The 23,864-nt window shown below is 44.2% G+C and overlaps 1 protein-coding gene across 1 annotated transcript in view; it reads left to right on the top strand.

Moving 5' to 3' along the window:
- Nucleotides 1-23,864, top strand: part of vcpip1 (valosin containing protein (p97)/p47 complex interacting protein 1) — an 80,343-nt gene that overhangs the window by 30,856 nt on the left and 25,623 nt on the right. The window contains exon 2 of the mRNA XM_038809511.1: nucleotides 20,069-20,155. Within this exon, the coding sequence (XP_038665439.1) occupies nucleotides 20,069-20,155 (87 nt within the window). The remainder of the gene's footprint in view (nucleotides 1-20,068; nucleotides 20,156-23,864) is intronic.

Raw genomic sequence — 23,864 nt, 5'->3', positions numbered from 1 at the left:
TGGACTTGAGGTTGTTTTCGTTAGAGAGAAGAAGGTTAAGAGGTGACTTAATAGAGGCATACAAAATGATCAGAGGGTTAGATAGGGTGGACAGCGAGAGCCTTCTCCCGCGGATGGAGGTGGCTAGCACGAGGGGACATAGCCTTAAATTGAGGGGTAATAGATATAGGACAGAGGTCAGAGGTGGGTTTTTTACGCAAAGAGTGGTGAGGCCGTGGAATGCCCTACCTGCAACAGTAGTGAACTCGCCAACATTGAGGGCATTTAAAAATTTATTGGATAAGCATATGGATGATAAGGGCATAGTGTAGGTTAGATGGCCTTTAGTTTTTTTTTTCCATGTCGGTGCAACATCGAGGGCCGAAGGGCCTGTACTGCACTGTATCGTTCTATGTTCTATCCCTGGCACATAATCCTCAGTTCTCGAGGCCAAGATTTTGGCCAATAATTTGGCATCCACATTGAACAGGGAGATCGGCCTGTATGACCCACACTGCTCCGGATGCTTACTCCATTTCAGAATGAGAGAGATCAAGGCCTGCAACATTTTCGGGGGAGCACCCCCCATTCCCTTGCCTCATTAAATGCCCTTACCAACAAGTGCCTCAGAACCCCCGAGAACCTTTTATAAAATTCCACTGGGTACCCGTCCAGACCCGGGGTCTTGCCCGACTGCATGGCCTCCAGCCCCTCCACCAGCTCCTCTTCCACCCTCGGGAACTCCAACCCCTCTGAAAACCACCTAATCCCCTCCACCCTGGTTGGGGATTCCGACTCATACAGCTGACTGTTAAAATCCCTAAACATCCCATTAACCCCCACTGGGTCCAAAACCACGTTCCCCACTCTGTCCTTCACTTTCCCGATCTCCCTTGCTGCCTCCTGTTTCCTCAATTGGTGCGTCAGCATCCTGCTCGCCATCTCACCATATTCATACACCACCCTTCTCAACTGCCCCACCACCTCCCCGTGGATAACAACCCAAACTTCACCTGCAACTTCTGCTGCTCCTTTAACAGCCCCGCCGCTGGGGCTTCTGAGTACCTCCTGTCCACCTGCAGGATCTCCTCCACTAGCCTTTCCATCTCCACTTCTCCCTATGTGCCCGTATCGATATGAACTCCCCTATCACCACTGCCTTTAATGCTTCCCATACTGTGGCCGCCAAGACCTCTCCCATATCATTTATCTCCACGTAACCCCGAATGGCCTCCCTCACCCGCTCACACACCTCTTCATCTGCCAGCAGCCCCACACCAAGCCTCCATTGCGGGAGCTGCCCCCCCCCCCCCCCCCCTCCCTTATTCACCCACAACTCCACCCAATGCGGAGAATGATCTGACACCACTATCGGCAAGTATACACTTCCACCAGCCTTGCCAGCAGCGTCTTATCTAAAACAAAAAAGTCAGTTCGGGAGTACACCCTGTGCAAATGGGAAAAGAATGAAAATTCCTTCGCTCCTGGCCTCCCAAACTTCCACGGACCCCCCCCCCCCATGTGCTCCATAAATCCCCTTAGCTCCTTCGCTGCTGCCGACACCCCCCTGACCTCGAAACTCAACCGATCCAGCCTTGGATCCAGACGCGTATTAAAATCCCTCCCCATTTTCAGCCGATGCGAGTCCAGATCGGAGATCTTCCCCAACACCCGCCTCATAAACTCTGCATCGTCCCAGATCGGAGCATAAATATTCACCAGCACCACCAGCATCCCCTCCAATTTTCCACTCACCATCACATATAATAATAATAATCTTCATTGTCACAAGTAGGCTTACATGAACATTGCAATGAAGTTACCGTGAAAAGCCCCTAGTTGCCACATTCTGGCGCCTGTCCGGGTACACGGGAGGAAGAATTCAGAATGTCCAATTCACCTAATAGCACGTCTTTCAGAACAGTCCTCGCCAAACACAGTTGGGACTGAAGGCCGATAAATCCCCAGGGCCTGATAATCTACATCCCAGAGTACTTAACAAATTGGTCCTAGAAATAGTGGATGCATTGGTGGTCATCTTCTAAGATTCTATAGACTCTGAACAGTTCCTACAAATTGGAGGGTATCTAATGTAACCCCACTGTTTAAAAAGGGAGGTAGAGAGTTAACAGGGAATTATAGACCAGTCAGCCTGTGTCAGTAATTAGCAAAATGCTAGAGTCCCTTACAAAAGATTTAATATCAGAGCACTTGAAAAACGGTGGAATGGCTATAGATTGAGAAAGGGGAATGTGCAACGAGACGTGGGTGTCCTCGTATACCAATCACTGAAGGCAAGTAAGCAGATGTAGCAGACGGTGAATAAGGCAAATGGTATGTTGGCCATCGTAGCGAGAGGATTCGAGTGCAGGAACAAGGATGTTTTGTTGCAGTTACATAGGACCCTAGTAAGACCACACCTGGAATATTGTGTGCAGTTTTGGTCTCCTTATCTGAGGAAGGATGTTCTTGCCATGGAGGAACTAATTCCTGGGATGGTGGAACTGATGTATGAAGAAAGATTGACTCAGTTAGAACTATATCCGCTGGAGTTTAGAAGAATGAGGGGGGTCTCATAGAAACCCTGAAAATTAACAGGACTAGACTGAGTAGATGCAGAAAGAATGTTCCTGGTGACTGGGGAGTGGTAGACCATTTAGGGCTCAGATGAGGAGAACGTTCTTCACACAGTGGCCACAGAAGCAATTGAGGTCAAAACATTGTATGTTTTCAAGAAGGAGTTGGATATAGCTCTTGGGGGGTAAAGGGATCAAAGGATATGGGAGGAAAGTGGGAACAGGTTACTGGGTTGGATGATTAGCCATGATCATAATTAATGGCGGAGAGGGCTCGAAGGGCCGAACGGCCTACTCCTGTTCCTATTTTCTATGTTTCTAAGTAGGTTTTTCTCTTGTGTTGGGCCTGCAGCCGCTAGTGAGGGAACCAGTCTAGCAGCAATGCCATTCAGGACTCAGCCAACTCAATTAGTAGTGATGCAACCAAAGAATTCTTGGTGATGGACATTGAAGTCCCCCCCTTAGAATGTATTATGTGCCTTTGCCACTCTCAGTGCTTTTCCAATTGGTGTTCAACATAGAAGATTCATCAGCTGAGGGAGGCCAGTAGGTGGTAATCAGCAGGAGGTTTCCTTGCCCATGTTTGACCTGATGCCATGTGACTTTATGGGTCCAGAGGCAATGTTGATGATTCCCAAAGCAACTTCCTCCCAACTGTATACCACTGTGCCACAACTTCTGCATAGTCCGTCCTGCTGGTGGGACAGGACGTATCCAGGGATTGTGATGGTGGTGTCTGGGACATTGTTTATAAGATATGATTTAGTGAGTATTGCTATATCAGGCTATAGTCTGTGGGATAGCTCTCCCAATGTTGACAGAACACCCCAGATGTTACTGAGAAGAACGTTGCAAAGTTGACAAGGCTGGATGGTCCGTCCTGTTTCGTTCCCTTTTGACTTTTCGATAGCACAATTGAGTGGCTTGTTAGGCAACTTCAGAGGGCATTTTAAGAGTCCAGCACATTGCTGTGAGTCTGGAGTCACATGTTGACCAGATCAGGTAACAACAGCAGATTTCATACCCTGAAGGACATAAGTGAACCAGATGAGTTTATACAGCAATTGATTAGTTTCTTGGTCACTGTTAGTGAGTCGAGCTTTCATTTCCAGATATATTAATTAAGTGAATTTAAATTCCACCAGCTGCCCCAGTGGATTTTAACCTGTGTCTCAATCCTACAACATACTCAAAATTTAACTTGACTCACATGTTTACAGAGAAATGAAAGTGATTGCTGGAGTTCCTTATTTCATTTTCCAAATAAACCTATGGTGGCTGTCATGTTAGTTTCATGTATGCTAAACATGGACTAATGCTTTGTAAAATTGCAGAATGAAAATTATTGGTACCAGTCGTAGAAAATTTAGATCTCTTGTATTTATCTCTGCAGCCTAATGTTTTTCTTGCATGCACTTCAGTTAACTTGTTTTACTTGCATACCAGTAACCAAAGCACATCAGATATTTAGCGCTTTGTGCAACATTAGTTAAAAAATGTTGGCAGTCAATACCATTGACCATCTTCTGTTGACCAGATAAAGTTGTTCAATTTGGACATTGACTGTGATGTAGGAGAAAGTGCTATTGCTGCTGTTTATTTAGAACAAGGTGGCCTTTAAAGACATGGGGTTGGATTCTCCGATTCTGAGACTAAGTGCTGATGGTGGTGTGGGAACAGTGGGGTTTTATGACAAAAAAAAGGCGCAAAATGGCCACCGATCCTCTGTCTGGTGGGGAGCTAGCAGGCTTGCAGCGTAGAGCCCCTGTGGATACAGCCGGAGAATTGCCCTGTCTGTGGCCGCGCATGTGCACGGTGGCGGCCTGCAGCGAACATGCCGTGTACCATGGCGCCGATCGCGCATGGACGCGTCCTGCCAAATAGTGAACCCCATTGGCCAGGCTCACCACCCCACACCAGTGCCCACAGCCCCCGCCAAAGCCCCCCCTGCCTACGAATTGCCCCCCCCCCCGCCCCTGATTTAGTCCGCAGCCGCCACGCCAGGTTCCCAGAAAAAAAATACCACACGCGACCGACGCCATCGGGAACACGGCCCTTCGGGGGAGGGCCTCGGGTAACATCCTGAGGCCGTCCCGATGGCTTGCGGCGTACTCCTAGATGATGCTGTTTTGGAGGGGGCAGAGCATCGCAAAAGCAGCACCGCCCTCGATTTCGGTGCCAATGTGTATTCTCCAGCCGATCGGCGAACGCGATTTCGGCGTCGGAGATCGGAGAATCCCACCCATGGTAAATATGAAAAGACAATGAAAGGGTAAACTAGCCAATTAGAGCTACTCTCCTTTTTACACGCCCAGTTTTGTAGATTTAAGTTTATAAAATTGGATTACATAAATAAACGATTGATATAATCAGTTTGCAAAATATTTGTAATTTTCTAGCGGAGGCTGAAATCAAATGAAGTGGCCATATAATGTTGCTCGTACTTTTAAATTACCAGTTTGTTCTGTTTTGATAGGATTTGTTACAGGTGCCCATGCAGTTTTGAAATGTTGAAAATACTTGGATTGTAATTGATTTGCTTTCTAAGCATCACAGTGGAAATTTACCCATCAAATATTTCTAGCAAATTTTAAGAGTGAATTATTGAACTTTCCTCAGAGGATAATCTGCACATCACAGTTGACCTTTCAGTGGGAAGCAGCTGAAGAGTGGTGGAATGTTTCCAGAGAATGATCACGTGGTCTTTCACACATTGAAAACCTGTTGTTTTATCTTTTAGTTGTACTGTTGCAAACCCACATGACTACTTTTTTTTAGTATAACATTAGTGGATTCTGCAGTTTCAGCATGTGCGTCAGCTGGTTGGAGCAGTGTTGAAGATCCCTGGGACTTCACTGCATGTTTGAGTGCACACTCACATTTGGCCAAAGTGCATTGGAATAGATTGTTTAAGCAGTTGCAGTTAATTAGTAATAGTGAGCCGTAGCCAGTTGCAGTAGGTGATCTTTCTCCTGACATAGTTCTTTCCATCATTTGTGCACAATAAAAAATGATGTACATTACCAATTGGGTAGTATAACTGCAATACTGCGAAGATTGCACAGTTCTTTTTTAGAAAAAGTTTTATTAAAGTTTTACATTTTTACACTACATAAAGATAGATGAGACAGTTACAGTTTACATGTCCATAAGACCATAAGACATAAGAGCAGAATTAGGCCACTTGGCCCATCGAGTCTACTTCGCCATTCAATCATGGCTGATATTTTTCTCATCCCATGGAGTCTCTCCCCATAACCTCGATCCCCTTATTGATCAAAAACCTATCTATCTCTATCTTAAAGACACTCAGTGATTTGGCCTCCACAGCCTTTTGCGGCAAAGAATTCCACAGATTCACCAACCTTTGGTCTGAGATTGTGTCCTCTGGTTCTAGTTTTTCCACATCCACTCTACCCAGGCCTCGCAGTATCCTGTCGTATAAAATCCTGAATTTAACACCGATTTTGTACAGGGCTGACTTTGTGTGGTTGAAATTGGCCCTGGGCTTTGCCAGGTCCGCCCCAAAGTCCTGGCATACTTTTATCCTGTGTCCCTCCCAACTGCTTGCTTTTGTCTGCCGAGCCAACGTAGGATCCTTTTCCGGTCCTGGTACCTGTGTAGCTGGAAAATATCACCCTAGGCTGCTCCCCGACCTTGAGCTTTGGTTGGAACGACCTGTGTGCCTTGTCGATCTCTGACTGCTTACGAAAGCTGCACCTTCCAAACAAGTTGCCCAGCATTTGAGCCATGTAGTCAGTTGGGTCTCTGCCCTCAATTCCTTCTGGCAGGCCCGCTATTCAAATGTTTTGATGCCTGGGCCGGTGCTCTTGCTCCTCAATCTTCTCTTTCAGACACCCTTGGTTCTCCACCAACCTCTTTATGTCAGACTCCAGGGCAACAATCTGGCCGCTCTGGTCCATCAATGCCTTTTCGAATTCTTGGACCGTTTTCCCCTGGGCGTTCAGCCTCCTCATCCCGTCGAGCGGCATCTGCATGTTGGCCAGCGCCTTCGTCATCCTGACCGCTGTTTGGATCTCCACCTCGATCTCGTCTTTCAGTGTGGTCAGTTCCTTAGTTCAGAACGTATTCCAACCATCTCCGGGGGGGGGAGGATTTGGCGTTTTTGGGGGGGTCGGGGAAAGCCCGCTGTCCGGGTCGCAATTCTCCCTCTCTCGGGGTTAGCCAGGGACCCTTGCCTCGTGGGTCCGCCGACCCGCTCATTCACTGCTCCTGCTCTTTTCTGCCATTTCTGGCTTCCCTGCGGCCTCTCGAACTTCTGCTTCCTCGCATACTTTTCTTCTCTGTCTTTGTGGGTGAGGGGTTGATTGAGCTAAATCGGGCCAAAAGTGTCTATTTTGCAGTGTTCTGGCAGAGAGCCACCTGATGTGCGACTACTCAGCACATCCCCATCACCAGAAGTCAAATATTGCACAGTTCTATATATATTTGTACAGAAATAATTTTGTGGAACAAGTAAGATCGACTTGCGTATTAATTACTGTTTAAAATACAAAAGGGAACCAACAGCAATGTGTTAAAATTAGGCTGTTCTGTTTCAGTTAAACTGAACCAATTGATTTAATTTCCAATCCATTCACTTTTCAAGAAATAAGGGGATTTACTTTCTGGCATGTCACTCTTTGCTAGTTGATATGAATATGAGTTGACTTTGAATAACATTTTAAATTTTGTCTTGTTGATTGCTTTGGCAGTGTATTACTCACCAGAGTTATCTGTATGCTTTTATCCTTACTTTCTTATCCATTGAAAGGATGCATACATACCAATACCAATCTAGGAAACAAGCAAAAAGACTGACACAGCAGTCAAAAAGCCAAAAAGAACACCCTTGCTTCTGTCTTTGTGTAAACAAGAAATTACTTAGACTTTGTAAATGAAATAAGTATAACCAACTCACTTCACTAATATTGGAAGGAAAAAACAAAATATATTGAAGTCTGAAAGGGAAATACAAATTGTGAATGCACAAAATTAATGATGTATGTTTATGGCATCCAGCAATCGAGTCTCCCATTCGCATTCATTTTTGAGGGTTGCATATAAGTAATGGTGCTGGAGTTGAGTACCAGAAGGCACAGTTCCTGTGAAACTAACAACTGGGGATATTAGTAAAACATTAGGTTCAATTAGATTGTTTTCTTTATTCTTAATAAAAACAAATTATTTAAGATAGCATAGAACCGACTTCCGATGGCGGCGATGACGTAGGAAGCCGCACATTTGGGAGCCTCCGTTTCAAACGGACTTTTCGGCTCTTTTTAGAGCCCAAAACAGAAATTTTTCGACGTCTCCTGGTGGGAGAAGGTGTGCTGATTGACTTTCCCCGCAGTTCATGACTCGAACTCGGAGTGGAAAGGAGGAAAAAACGGCAGCAGCTCCCCAGAAAAAACGGGGGAAGGAATCCAAGATGGCGGCCGGCGGAGCTCCAGAGGAGTGGAAGCAGTGGGCCCTGGAGCAACAAGCTGCTCTCCTGCGCTGCTTTGCAGATTTCAAGGCTGAGGTACTGAGCTCTCTGCAGGAAACGAACAAAAGGCTCTCGGAGATTCAGACGACCCAGGGTGCTGCCATCAAGGAGTTGCAGACGCAGGCCACTGAACGAGAGGAGGAGGCCGGGATCCTCGTGAGTAGATAAGGTGGAGGGACACGAGGCACTCCACAAGAAGTGGCAGGACCGCTTCGAGGAGCTTGATCACCACATGAGGCGGAAAAATCTGCGGATCTTGGGCCTTGTGGAGGGGCTGGAGGGGCCGGACCTGACAACCTACGTGGCTACGATGCTGAACTCGCTAGTGGGGGCCGGATCTTTCCATTTGCCCCTGGAGCTGGAGGGAGCCCACAGAGTACTGGCCAGGAGGCCTAAGGAGAATGAACCCCCGCGTGCGGTGCTGGTGAGGTTCCACCGGTTCAGTGATCGGGAGTGTGTGCTGCGCTGGGCCAAGAAGGTGAAGAGCAGCAACTGGGAGAATGGGGTAGTACGGATCTACCAGGATTGGAGTGCGGAGGTGGCTAAGCGGCGGTCCGGGTTTAATCGGATGAAAGAGGTGCTTTACAAGAAAAAGATAAAGTTCGGAATGTTGCAGCCTGTGCGCCTGTGGGTAACTTATTCGGACCGGCATTATTATTTTGATTCCCCGGAGGAGGCGTGGGCCTTCGTGCGGACGGAGAAACTGGACTTGAACTAGGGGTTGGGGGTTGTGGGGTCGGTTGTAATACTTTATTGCTGGATTCTGCTTTTGCTGTGTTCTCTTTTTCTGTACTTTTGCAATTTTGATATGGTTATTTATGGGGCTGTTGTTCTGTTATGTCTTTTGCTGTGGGGCATTGTTTGAGTTTTGTATCTTGCGGGGAGGGTTGGGGGGGGTTTGTTGTATTCTATGTCGGGTTGGGGGTATGGAGTGGGGCTGGTATTTGGGAGCTGCGTCAGAAGGGTGTGGTGGGGCAGTGCGAAAGCGCGGGCTTTCCTCTGGTTTCCCGCGCTGCGGGGCTGGGGGGTGGAGACGATGACGGGGGGAGGCGGGGCCTTAACTGGTACTTCCCCGCGCTGGAGCGGTGCCTGGAGGAGGGATAGGATGGGGGATGATCCCACTTTGGGAGGGGTCGGGTTATTGGCGGGAGTTTCCGGGGTCAGCAGAAGTTAGCTGACTCACGGAAGTACAATGGAGGACGATTCGCGGTTAGGAGGGTTCCTAGCCTGGGAGGGGGGGGGGGGGGGGGAGGGGGGGAAAGGGGAATACCGGGTTGCTGCTGGCAGGGTCAGGAAGGAGCTGGTGGGGGCTGGGGGGACAGAGGTGAGGTGTTGTCGCTGTGGGGACTGGGTCGGGCAGGGGGTGCTGGCCTGGGGCGGGCAGTCGACGGGCTATGGCTAGTCGACGGGAGAGGGGGGGCGGGCAGGGAGGGGGGCCGGGGGGGTGGCAAGGGGGGAGCAAGGCGGGCGAAGGGGGAAGAGGGGGGGCAGGGGGGAGCAAGAAGGGGGGTCAAGGGGGTGCAAGGGGGGGGAAATCACAAAAAAGAACCAAATTCATTAAAAAATTGAACTTCTCTTTTAAAGATAATCAGGGTGCTATTCAGGCAGAGCAATCTGACTGCTTTAATCACTGTGGCCGAGCTTGTTGAAAAGGAACAACATTTAAAATGGCAGCCATTTAGTTGATTTCCCACACTCTGAAATCGCTGGCCCAAACCTTTAATTTGACGACTTGGAACGAAAAATCGATCCCTTTGAAATCACGCCTGCAATTGCCATGGGAGTCAGCCAAAGTACGGCATGCATTGTAAGAAGCATTGAAAAAAACGTTCCTGCAGCACCATCTTGGAAAAATTGACTTGGAACGAAAAATCGATCCCTTTGAAATCACGCCTGCAATTGCCATGGGAGTCAGCCAAAGTACGGCATGCATTGTAAGAAGCATTGGAAAAAAAGTTACTGCAGCGCCATCTTGGAAAAATTAAAGCTGTACACCCTTGTTCTGAAAAACCTATACTACTAAATTAAAACTACCAGACCAATTTGAGCTCCCGCAAAAACCAAAAGACGCAGAATTGGGCGTCACGAAGAAGACATTATTTTACACTACAGGAGTACATCAGGATTAAGTAGGAAATCAGAAGAAGTACAAGCTAATACATTTTATGCATGTTTGGGGTATTTGCTGATGAAGTAATCCTAATACAAGCCATTGATGAATCCTCAGCCAACTTTGATTAGGTATTAAAAGCCTTGGACGGTATTTTAAACTCCAAATTATGGAGATCGCAGAGCTCAAAAAATAAAGTTATCAAATACCTTCAATAAAGCACCAAAATGGCAAGGATACCCCAGGATGAGGGAGACAGCAGCCAAGCAGAACAAACAATGATCACAGATCATATCAGCGCAATGACGTGCATGAGCTGAAAAACAGCCAAAAGGCTTAAAAATAGAGCTTTGAAAATGCCAACACAATACCCAAACTGCAACATGAGGTGGCGGTGTGGAATGAGCAGATGAAGAGGACAAACTAATGGTGTCCGAACAGAGCAGATAAGTTGTTGATAAAGAAAAACACAACTCTAGGTAATGCAAACTTATGGAGACACCCAAGTACCGTAAACATTGAATATTATGATTTCAACTCCGAACCAACAAAATATGACCAAAGAGACTGTCATTCCTCCGAATATGACAAGACGAGATCTGGAAGAACTATAAAGCCTCCAGATTGTCTGCATTTGTAAAGTCAAAGATTGGGGTTTTGAGGGAGGGAAGGGGTGTGTGGTGGTGGTTGGGATTAGTTGTGGAGAAGGCATAGCGTGCAAATAAATATTGTATTGTAAATATGTTTAGGTAAAGACTTGAGGGGGGGAGCTGCAGTATCAGGATATTCAGGTTAGTAAGGATTAATGTGGGATGAGGGAAACAGTACTGCATACATTATGATGTAGAGAGTCACATAATGGTGGACTGTATGAACAGAAAATCTGGAAGAAGCCAGCATGGAGATAGCGCATACCTTGGAGGTGTATATAGTTATCAGTTGTTAATAAATGCTTAATGTTCTACCATGACCCTGAGTGAAGCACCAAACAACTCCTACTGGTGAAGAGATGGCACCTGCTATTGTCCTCAGAAAATTGTCCACAAAGATCCAGTGATCTTTGTGGCATGTGTAATGTTCATGTCGGATGGCCTTATTTATTACAAGAACACTTGTAGTTAAAGCTATAAACAATTTATTAACATTGAGTGTGGATAAAATATACACAAGAGAACAGATAAAAAAAAACAGTAAAATCATGAAAGTTAAGCCTCTCTTTGACTTCCTCTAGCCAGTCTGAGGGTCAGTTGACTTTAACATTCACTTATACTAGTGAGACTCCTAGTGGTCAGTCGGTGAATTACAACACAACCATGATATCACGACATTCCCTTTCATAGAACATAGAACATAGAACGATACAGCGCAGTACAGGCCCTTCGGCCCTCGATGTTGCACCGACATGGAAAAAATCTAAAGGCCATCTAACCTACACTATGCCCTTATCATCCATATGCTTATCCAATAAACTTTTAAATGCCCCCAATGTTGGCGAGTTCACTACTGTTGCAGGTAGGGCATTCCACGGCCTCACCACTCTTTGCGTAAAAAACCCACCTCTGACCTCTGTCCTATATCTATTACCCCTCAATTTAAGGCTATGTCCCCTCGTGCTAGCCACCTCCATCCGCGGGAGAAGTCTCTCGCTGTCCACCCTATCTAACCCTCTGATCATTTTGTATGCCTCTATTAAGTCACCTCTTAACCTTCTTCTCTCTAACGAAAACAACCTCAAGTCCATCAGCCTTTCCTCATAAGATTTTCCCTCCATACCAGGCAACATCCTGGTAAATCTCCTCTGCACCCGTTCCAAAGCTTCCACGTCCTTCCTATAATGAGGCGACCAGAACTGTACGCAATACTCCAAATGCGGCCGTACTAGAGTTTTGTACAACTGCAACATGACCTCATGGCTCCGGAACTCAATCCCTCTACCAATAAAGGCCAACACACCATAGGCCTTCTTCACAACCCTATCAACCTGGGTGGCAACTTTCAGGGATCTATGTACATGGACACCGAGATCCCTCTGCTCATCCACACTACCAAGAATTTTACCATTAGCCAAATATTCCGCATTTCTGTTATTCTTTCCAAAGTGAATCACCTCACACTTCTCCACATTAAACTCCATTTGCCACCTCTCAGCCCAGCTCTGCAGCTTATCTATGTCCCTCTGTAACCTGCAACATCCTTCCGCACTGTCTACAACTCCACCGACTTTAGTGTCATCAGCAAATTTACTCACCCATCCTTCCGCGCCCTCCTCTAGGTCATTTATAAAAATGACAAACAGCAACGGCCCCAGAACAGATCCTTGTGGTACGCCACTCGTAACTGAACTCCATTCTGAACATTTCCCATCAACTACCACTCTCTGTCTTCTTTCAACTAGCCAATTTCTGATCCACATCTCTAAATCACCCTCAATCCCCAGCCTCCGTATTTTCTGCAATAGCCGACCGTGGGGAACCTTATCAAACGCTTTACTGAAATCCATATACACCACATCAACTGCTCTACCCTCGTCTACCTGTTCAGTCACCTTCTCAAAGAACTCGATAAGGTTTGTGAGGCATGACCTACCCTTCACAAAACCATGCTGACTGTCCCTAATCATATTATTACTATCTAAGTGATTATAAATCGTATCTTTTATAATCCTCTCCAAGCCTTTACCCACCACAGACGTTAGGCTCACAGGCCTATAGTTACCGGGGTTATCTCTACTCCCCTTCTTGAACAAAGGGACCACATTTGCTATCCTCCAGTCCTCTGGCACTATTCCTGTAGCCAACGATGACCTAAAAATCAAAGCCAAAGGCTCAGCAATCTCTTCCCTGGCTTCCCAGAGAATCCTAGGATAAATCCCATCCGGCCCCGGGGACTTATCTATTTTCACCTTGTCCAGAATTGCCAACACTTCTTCCCTACGCACCTCAATGCCATCTATTCTAATAGCCTGGGTCTCAGCATTCTCCTCTACAATATTATCTTTTTCTTGAGTGAATACTGACGAAAAGTATTCATTTAGTATCTCGCTTATCTCCTCAGCCTCCACACACAACTTCCCACCACTGTCCTTGACTGGCCCTACTCTTACCCTAGTCATTCTTTTATTCCTGACATACCTATAGAAAGCTTTTGGGTTTTCCTTGATCCTACCTGCCAAAGACTTCTCATGTCCCCTCCTTGCTCGTCTCAGCTCTCTCTTTAGATCCTTCCTCGCTTCCTTGTAACTATCAAGCGCCCCATCTGAAACTTCACGCCTCATCTTCACATAGGCCTCCTTCTTCCTCTTAACAAGAGATTCCACTTCTTTGGTAAACCACGGTTCCCTCGCTCGACCCCTTCCTCCCTGCCTGACTGGTACGTACTTATCAAGAACATGCAATAGCTGTTCCTTGAACAAGCTCCACATATCCAGTGTGCCCAACCCTTGCAGCCTACTTCTCCAACCAACACATCCTAAGTCATGTCTAATGGCATCATAATTGCCCTTCCCCCAGCTATAACTCTTGCCCTGCGGGGTATACTTATCCCTTTCCATCACTAACGTAAAGGTCACCGAATTGTGGTCACTGTTTCCAAAGTGCTCACCTACCTCCAGATCTAACACCTGGCCTGGTTCATTACCCAAAACCAAATCCAATGTGGCCTCGCCTCTTGTTGGCCTGTCAACATATTGTGTCAGGAAACCCTCCTGCACACATTGTACAAAGAATAAATTTGAAAGAATAAATTAATACATTATCATCAGTATATTTACATGTAATATCATTTGCCTATGAGTCTAACAGTGTGAATTTAAATTTTTAAAACTGGTTCAGCAACTACACATAAATATATATATATGACCTCCGATCATGTCAGCACAATGACGTGCATGAGCTGAAGAGATTAGTGTAGAAGAAAGCTGTGTGTGTGTGTGTGTGTGTGTGTGTATACACACACAAGGACAGCAAGCATGGAATGTACAAATAGTCCAAATTTACAAATTGAGTCGATCAGGTTTTCTTCTGACTCTGGTTGATCTTCTCAAAGTTTGACCTTGCTGCTCAGAACTTGTAGATTCAATGTTTTCCATGACATGCTCATGCTCGGGAACTATCTGGCACTGCAGCTTCTGTTGATTCTGATGTAGATTTGTCATCCATCACGTTGTTGTGAAAGTCTTCTCTGGTTTTCAAGTGCGAGCAACGATTACTTCTTAAAACCAACCCATTCTGTCTGTACATTGTAGGAACGAGGTGCTACTTCTTCAAGTACAATGGCTTTTCTCGGCCAATTGCCTGAATCTTCTACTCTCACAATGTTATCACTATTCAGATGTGGTGAAGTTCTAAACACTCTATCATATAACTGCTTTTGTTTCTCTTTAATGTTTTGCATTTCCTGCAGTACCACTGCATTCTCCTCCTTCTTTGCCAAGTATAAAAGTGTGGCACGCAACCTTCTATTCATGAGTAAGTCTGCTGGCGATCTACCATGTGACAATGGTGATGCTCTGTAACTCAATAGTGCTAGATATGGATCAGACTGGCTGTCCATTTCTTTCTTCAACAATTGTTTATCAATATGTACACCTTTTTCGGTTTTTCCATTGGCTTGAGAGTACAACGGACTCGATGTGATGTGATTGAAATCATACATCACCGCAAAGTGTTGCCACTCTTTACAGCTAAAACAAGGACCTTTGCCACTCACGACTACTTGCGGAATTCCATGTCCAACAGAAAATTGACTTGGTATGCAGTATTACATTGCTTGCTGTTATGCTTGACAGTGGAGCCATTTTGCGATAGTTTGAAAAATAATCTATGATCATTAAATAATCTTTCCCTCATAGGTGAAAGAGATCAATAGCTACTTTCTGCCATGGTGCCGTAGGTAAATCAGACGTTTGCATAGGTTCTCTTGTTTGCTTGCAACTATGCGTCTGTGTGGAAGGGAAATTAATGAGTTGCCAACTAAGAAGCATGCTGGGAAATGCATCTGATACTGGTAGTAGTGTGGAAATAAGATTGACATGCAGATCTACATAGATCTATATAGTTTAACACTGCTTTTGAATGAAAATAAGTAGGTCAGGTAACATAAACAAAATACTGCTTAATATTTTGGTCTCAGCCTTATTATAACACATTGTCCTCCGAGAGATAACAAAATGTGTACTCGAGTTTTTAGCCAAGGGCAAGATCATACGTAGTACGTATTTCATTTTACATACTTTCCAAGGTCTATTTAATATAAACATGGCTGTTTACTTCAAGCTGTTATTTCAGACTATAAAGGTATGTTTTCTCCGGTCGAATCTCAGAGTGCTGTGGAATGGCTATGCCAGACCACTCCTCTCTCCGCAAATATATTTGTGTCAAATAAATTCCCTTAAATTGAACCTCGAAGAATTTGTCTTTATTATAATTTCCACGACAGTCTGGCATGTGTCACAACAACTGACCATCCTTTCCATATCCTGGTTTATATCTGGCCAGTAAACAGATCCCCGAGCTCTTCGTTTACATTTTTCAATCCCAAGATGTCCTTCGTGTATCCTCTTTAGTAAATTCTTGTGAAGAAAATTGAGGTATGACGAGTGTTCAAACAAAGTACCACACCATTAATGATACTGAGTTAAGATCTTATATTGTAGAACTCTATACATTGACCTCTGGGCCAGTGTGAGTTGATGTCCCTCATCGCTATTTGATCCTTCCTGGTCTCTTCTTGGATCTCCTGTTCTCGATAGTGCATCTGCTAAGGACAAATATTTGCCTGGCGTGTAGATGAGATTGAAGTCATAGCTTTTTAACTTCATCACCAACCTCTTAATGCGTGGAGACATCTGGTTGAGATTTCTTTTGATGATGTCTACCAAAGGATGATGTTCTGTCTCAACTATGAAAGTTGGAAACCCATAGCCGTAGTTGTGGAATTTCTCCAAGCCAGCAACGAACCCCAGGCGTTCTTTTTGATTTGAGCGTACCTGCTCTGGTGTCGTCATGGATCGTGATGCATATGCTACTGGTTTCCAACTGTCATGCTCGAGTTGCCAAAGAACTGCTCACAGACCATCCTCGGACCCATCTGTTGACACTTTAATCTGCTTAGATGGGTCAAACAATGTGAGAACTGGCGTGGTGGTCTTGAGCTTCTTCCATTCTTGCTCATGTTGCTTAGTCCAAGTGAAATCTGCTGTCTTGTGCAGGAGATCAAGTAGATGTATTGTTTTTGCTAATGGGTTTGGAATGATTTTCCCTATAAAATTGATCATAACCTTCACTCTTAAGATGGCTTTCTTGTTGTGTGGTTTTGGCATGTTGAGAATTGCTTGGATTTTATCCTTGCGATGAGAGCTTGTCACCTAGGAATGTGACTTCCGTTATTCCAAATTGGCACTTTTGCGTGTGAGCTTCAGCGCATTTCGCCTGGTGCTCATTAGAACTTTAAGCAACCTTGTATTGTGCTTTTTTATGGTTGAGCCCCATACGATGATATCATCCACGTACACACATACACCTTCAATGCCTTTGATTATGTGCCCCATGGCACTGTGATAAATTTCTGATGCTGAAATTAAGCAGTACCGTCCAAATGGCGTATTGAAAGTGCAGTATTTTGTATTTTGTTCCTCTAGCTTTATTTTTGCCAGAAACCCTGAGATGCGGCAGTTTTGTAAAGAATTATGCACCAGCCATCTCAGATGTGATTTCCTCACGCTTTGGTATTCGGTAATGTTTTATTTTTATATTCTTGTTAAGATCTTTAGGATCCATGCATATACGAATATCGCCACTCTTTTTATTTGCGTAAAGCATGGAATTTACCCAGTCAGCAGGTTCTTCTATTTTTCTGATTACTTTTAATTTTGTCAATCTGTCTAGCTCCTTTTTGAGGTGATCCTGAGGAGGTGCAGGTACTCTTTTGGGTGCCTGTATCACAGGTTTTGCATCCTCTTTGAGTTGTATCTTGTAGGTGAATGGTAGTGTACCAAAACCTGTGAATACATCACTGAATTTGCTGATAATGTTCTCAGAATCGTTGGAATGTTGATCCAATCCGTTGTGGATGCTATATACCAATTACACCAGACCTAATTCTTCACGGAACTGATCACCTAATAATGAATACAAGCCCTCGGATATAATATAGAATGGGACGGAATAAACTGTGTTCTTCACCACCACACTCGCGTCACAAGCGCCATAACAGTTAATGCTTGAACCATTATAATCTCTCAGATATATTTCGTGATTTCGAATCGGCTGAATTTTGAGATTTTTAAAATCAGTCATGCTGATTAAATTGCTTTGGCACCAGTGTCGAACTTGAATTGGACCCCTGAACCATTCACTTCAAGTGGTAGCAGCCATTTGTTCTCATCAACCGCATTTATTTTAAATGGAGTATCAGTGTGCATTTTTTTAAAGTGCTGGAGAATTTTTTGACGTCTCCAAAAAATTATTCTTCTCTATTATTACTCCAGCAAACAATGATATTTCATCTGTGGAGACTGTGTCTTCCACTGTGCTGACTAGTCTGGGGTTGAGCTTAGTCTGGAGTAAAATTCTGAGCGAAGTGATGCATCTGGAACAAAACTTGCCAAACACTGGACACTGCCTTAATTTGTGCCTTTGACCACATCTTTTACACAGAAATACTTTGTCCTGATCTTTAACCTGTTGGTGTACAAGGAGCTGCAAGAACTTTCCCTCCTTTTTTTGGAAGTTTCCCGCCTTTTTGGAAAAAGGGCAGCAACCGGAGTTTTCTCCTCCAAGAAGACACCGCCATTACTGAGAAACATTTCAGAATGCTGTGCTGCTAGCTCAGGAGCTGACAAATCTTAACTGTTTGTTCCAAAGACAGGTCCGATTCCCTCAGTAACCGTTCCTGCAGCTTACTTTCATTCACACCAAACACAATCGTGGAAGATTCCATGACAGAAAAATTACAGGTTTTAGCTTTTAACTTGAAATCAGTGAAGAACTGATCTATGGACTCTCCTGTCTTCTGTAAATGTGATCTAAACACATAGCGTTCACAAATTTCATTCTTTCTAGGTCTGCAATGGGCATCAAATTTTCAAATTACATCATTAAAATTGTTACTGTCTTCATTGTTTGCAAGCTTAAACGTATTAAACACAGCAATTTCTGCTCGCACTGCCGCAGTAAGGAGCATCGCTACCTTATGTGAATCTGATTGATCTTCAAAATTTACTGCAATAAGAAGCAACTTAAATTGTTGTTTAAACACTTGCCAGTTGCTGTCCACATTACCATGAAAGCTGAGACTCTGGTGGCTTCAATGACTCCATGTTGTTAAATTTTTGCAGACTGCAAAATCTTCAAATCTCTGTGGCAGGCTGATAGTTTTTTCTCACTGTTTAATACCTTCCAACCCCACTCTGGAACCATGTAATGTTGTTGTCGGATGGCCTTATTTATTATTAGAACACTTGACGTTAAAGCGATAAACAATTTATCAACATTAAATGTGGGTAAACTATATACAAGGGAGCAGATGAACAAACAGTAAAATTGTGCAAAAACAGTCTTTCTGACTTCCTCTAGCCAGTCTGAGGGATCAGCTGACTTTAACACCTAGTGGTCGGTCGGTGAATTACAACACAACCATGATATCACTACAACACGTATTTCCTTTCCCCCCCCCCCCCCCCCCCCCCAACGCCAGTTTAAATCTGGCACCACGAGAAAGATAATTCCAGACATCTAGCAGTAGTGATGTCATCAAGCAGAGTAAGCAGCCAATCGCACTGAAACATTTCAATGGCAAAGCAGGAAATATAAATCATTAGGCGACACAGTGGTTAACACTGCTGCCTCACAACTCTAGGGTCCCAGGTTCAATTCCAGCCTCGGGTGACTGTCTGTGTGGGGTTTGCACTTTTTCTCTGAGTCGGCGTGTGTTTCCTCCAGGCGCTCTGGTTTCCTCCCACAGTTCAAAGGTGTGCGGGTTAGGTGGATTGGCCGTGCTATATTGCAAAAAAGTTTGGGTTACGGGGATAGGATGGAGGCATGGCTTAAGTAGGGTTCTCTTTCCAAAGGCCAGTACAGACTCGATGGACCGAATGGGCTGAATCTACCTGTAATTTAAAAAGTTGCAGCATGAAATAAATGATCATGAATTATACATGGATTAAGATAGACAAAAATAGCATAAAGCTTTCTTTTCAAAAAATAATTTATTTAAAAAATGTAATTTAAAAATAACTGTGATGTGAAATTTGACATTTCAGATGTATAATAGTTTTTCAGTGCCAGTGAGGTTGTCCAGTAATACTGAACTTAGTAATCATATAAAACCCCATGACACTTAATTTGGGGTTTTGACAATGAGATTAATAGCATAAAGGGACACATTTTTTATTAACATTGATTCACTGACTGGAACTTCCAGATTTCCACATGTGCAGACTCCACAGCTTATTGTCAGTTTCAGAGGTACAATGATGGCAATTATCAGCAGTTTCACCATTATTACCAATGCAAAATTGGAGTAATTCTGACAGAGGCAACATGACTCACCTTTCCAGTTTTGTTTTGATTTAAGGTCATTGAAGCAGTCTCAACTAAGTTGTTCAAATGAGGAACTTCCATACCTTGAGATAAAATCTCAGGGCAAGTAATTCAAATTATTCTTGCATGCTTCTATTTTAGTTAGAGCCATGCATCAAATCAAGACTGAGAATGGAAAAAGTGAAATTAATTCAATGCTTTTTTTAAAAAAAATTGTTTCAGATAAAATTATGGTTGTTGCTTTTGAAAATATATTCCAATATTCTGTAAATAAGTAATAATGACATAAGTAATTATTGCATTTTCTGTGATTGAATGGTAAAATCAATCCGGTGCTTCAAAATATCAACCAGATTTGTTTTGTGTCATTGTTTAGGAGAAGATGTTTGGTCATACGCAAAGAAGTTGCCACACTTATTTGAACAAGGTGGGGTGTTTTATAACACGATGAAGAAAGACGTAGGTAAGGTGAATCCTGTTGCATTTTTCATCATTTTTATAAATTTTAATTTAATGGGGAAACTATGTATTTTTCCAAGTGGAAAGTTATCATTAATATGTCTCTGCTTCCAAAGTGACTACTTGCCTGTGCCACTTATGGCTAGTTGCGAGGAAACATGATCTACAAACTGGTTGAATACGCAATATAATTTATTTTATTTGCACTTCCACCCTGCAGGGAAATACCATAAGTCTTCATATCAGGCTTTCTGATTATATTAAATCGGATTGTGAACTGATGTGTTATATGATTGCATTTCTGATGGTTTTGAGTGTTGGAGCTGCAGTGCATTGCAGTTGTGCACAACCCATTTCCTCAATTAATTTCATGTTCTTTTAATTACTTCTGTTTAATAAAGGCAAATTATTGATTCTTCTTTGAACTAACTTCATGTACAGCTTTATTATATTGAAAAAATCCAAGTTGTTTAATTTTATGAATGGAGAGAAGTTTAGTAGATGGTTTTCAGACTGGATTTAATGATGAATCTTATAGCTGCCACTTCGACAATCAAAATATATATTTAGATATCATTAACATTTTTATCAACTCAGCAATCATCTAAATGAATGTTTAAAGCTCGCTACTATGGAAACACACAGAACCAGAAAAGCAGCATTAACCTGTTTTCTGATTAATAAAAAAGGGAAAAGCATCTAATTCTTAGTTAGCTTAGTTGATTGCATTGGTGTAATATAATAAACTGACAGAGCACCGAACAGGCCGTTTGTTTTGCACCAACTCCACTGTTCTCAAGTTGGCAACTCTAAACTAGGCACAATTGGAAGTCACATAACTTTCTCTTCAAATTAACCCCTTTTTATGTCATCTACAAATTTTGCTAGGTTCCAAAAGCTAACTTCTGTTCACATCCTTGCAGTATGGGAAAAGATCTATTAGTTACTAGTATATATTTTCCACCCTTTAACAGACTTCCATTCACGCTTGAATATCATATAATTTCATTTTATTTACATGCTTTCTGTGCAGCACCATTTGAAAATCTACATGCACAATATTCACTGCATTTTCATTATCAAAACATTTATGTTAAATTTGTCAAACATGGTTTGCTGTCTACAAATCTACACCACCTGTTTTTAATTAGCCTGCGTATTTCCAGTGCATAGTAATTTTACAATGTAATATGGCTTCTGGAGGCTTACCCAGTGTTAGACCGACAGGCCTATTTTTGTCTGAGTTATTACTTTTTGAACATTTCTGAACTTCAAATCATAGAACCTTATAGCACAAAAGCGAGACCATTTGGCCTCTGTTGGCGCTTTGAAAGAACTGTTTAATTTTGTCCCATGCCCCAGCAAATGAAAACCTCATAAACCTAAAATATGGTCCTCTTCCAGTTCATGTCCAGTTGTCCCAAGGAATCTACTTCTACCACCCTTTCGGGTAATGTGTTCCAGAGTAATAATTCCTGTGCGGCACTGCTGCCTCACAGTGCCAAGGACCCGTGTTCAATTCCGACCTTCGCTCACAGTCTGTGTGGAGTTTGTACATTCTCCCTGTGTCTGCATGGCTTTCCTCTGGGTACTCCGATTTCGTCCCACAGTCTAAAGATGTGTAGATTAGGTGGGGTTATAGGGTTATGGGGATAGGAGGGAGGCGTGGGCCTAGATAGGGTGCTCTTTCAGAGGGTCAGTGTAGAGTCACTGGGCCGAATGGCCTACTTCTGCACCAGAGGAACTCTATGTGTGGGGGGAAAAATGTTTGCCTCTTTCCCTTCTAATTCTGTTGTCAATTATTTTAAATGTATCATCCCTGTTTATTGATCCACTTGCTTGAGCAAATAATATCTCACTACTTTCTCTATGAAACCCCTTATAATTTAGAGTATCCCTATCAAGTCTTCCTTCTTTGTTCTAAGGAAATCAATAGCAGCTTTTCCAATTGTAATTGAAGACCCTTATTCCCAGTGATCGTCCTGGCAAACCTCATAAGTAATTTCTCCGAGACCTTGACATCCTTCTTCGTGTGGTGCTCAGAATTGTACAGTGTATTCCAGCTGAGATTTGTAAAGGTACAGCATGACTTCCTTGTTTCTATGTCCGATGCCCCTATTTACAAATGCAGGTATATCATTTGGTTTTTAATTGCCTTATCAACTCACCCTGCCACCTACAAACATTGAGAAGATGCACCACCACCCCCACCCAACAAAATAGTATGATTTAGATTTTTTTTTTTAAATTCTTGATATTCATGTTATTAGATCTATATTTGGTGTATTCTCCTCCACTATCCTGGCTAAGACCACGAACACTCCCGCCCAGAACCTTCCCAATTTTTCACAATCCCAAAACATGTGCGCGTGATTCTCTGGCACCTGCCCACACTCATCCACTACACCCTGGAAGAACCCACTCATTCTCGCCCGAGTCATGTGCACCACCTCAAACTATATCAGACTCATCCTTGCCCAGGAGGATGTCCCATTTACCCGACGCAGTGCTTCACTCCATACTCCCCAATTGATCTCCCCTCCCAACTCCCCTTCCCATTTCTCCTTGACCTTCACCACCCACTCGCCTTCCTGCTCCTCCAGCCATTTGTATATATCCCCAATTCTTCCCTCCCCTTCCACATCCGGAAGCAGCAGTTGCTTCAGCAGGGTGTATCCGGAAACCTAGGGAACCCCTTCCAGACCTTTCGTGCAAAGTCCCTAACCTGCAGATACCTGAACTCACTCCGCCTCGGATGCTCTATCCTCTCACTTGGCTCCTCCAGACTGGCGAACCCTTCCTCCAAATACAGATCCCTCACGTTGACCGGCCCCACTTCCTTCCACCTCCTGTATGCACTATCCATTCCCCCCACCCCACCCCTCGGGCTAAACCCATGATACTCGCACAGCGGCAATAATACCGACATCCCTTCCACCCTAAAATGCTTACTCTACTGATTCCAGGGCAGCACGGTAGAACAAGTGGATAGCACTGTGACTTCACAGCGCCAGGATCCCAGGTTCGATTCCCCACTGGGTCACTGTCTTTGAGGAGTTTGCATGTTCTCCCCATGTCTGCGTGGGTTTCCTCCGGGTGCTCCGGTTTCCTCCCAAAGTCCAAAGCTGTGCAGGTTAGGTGGATTGGACATGATAAATTGCCCTTAGTGACCATAAAAGGTTAGATGGGGTTATTGGGTTATGGGGATAGGGTGGAAGTGAGGGCTTAAATGGGTCGGTGCAGACTCGAGGGGCCGATTGGCCTCCTTCTGCACTGTATGTTCTATGTGGGCAGCACAATTGCTTCACAGCTCCAGGGTCTCAGGTTCGATTCCCGGCTTGGGTCACTGTCTGTGCGGAGTCTGCACATTCTCCCCGTGTGTGCGTGGGTTTCCTCCAAGTGCTCCGGTTTCCTCCCACAGTCCAGAGATGTGCGGGTTGGATGGATTGGCCATGCTAAATTGCCCTTAGTGTCCAAAATTTCCCTTAGTGTTGGGCGGTGTTACTGGGTTATGGGGATAGGGTGGGGTGTGGGCAGAGAGCAACACCCGATGCTCCCTCTGTCCCCTCATAATCCCCCGCCACTCCGCCAATCCCCTGAGAGCCATCTTTAAATGCTCTATAGCCAGCGCAAACAGCGACGGCGACAGCGGGCACCCCTGCCTCGTACCCCTGTGTGAGTCAAAGCTTTGCAAACTCGTAATACTCTTAATA

The sequence above is a fragment of the Scyliorhinus canicula genome, chromosome 10, assembly GCF_902713615.1.
Source record: "Scyliorhinus canicula chromosome 10, sScyCan1.1, whole genome shotgun sequence".
Lineage (NCBI taxonomy): Eukaryota > Metazoa > Chordata > Chondrichthyes > Carcharhiniformes > Scyliorhinidae > Scyliorhinus > Scyliorhinus canicula.
The sequence above is the reverse complement of the archived record's forward strand: the minus strand, read 5'-3'. Positions and strand labels throughout refer to the sequence as shown.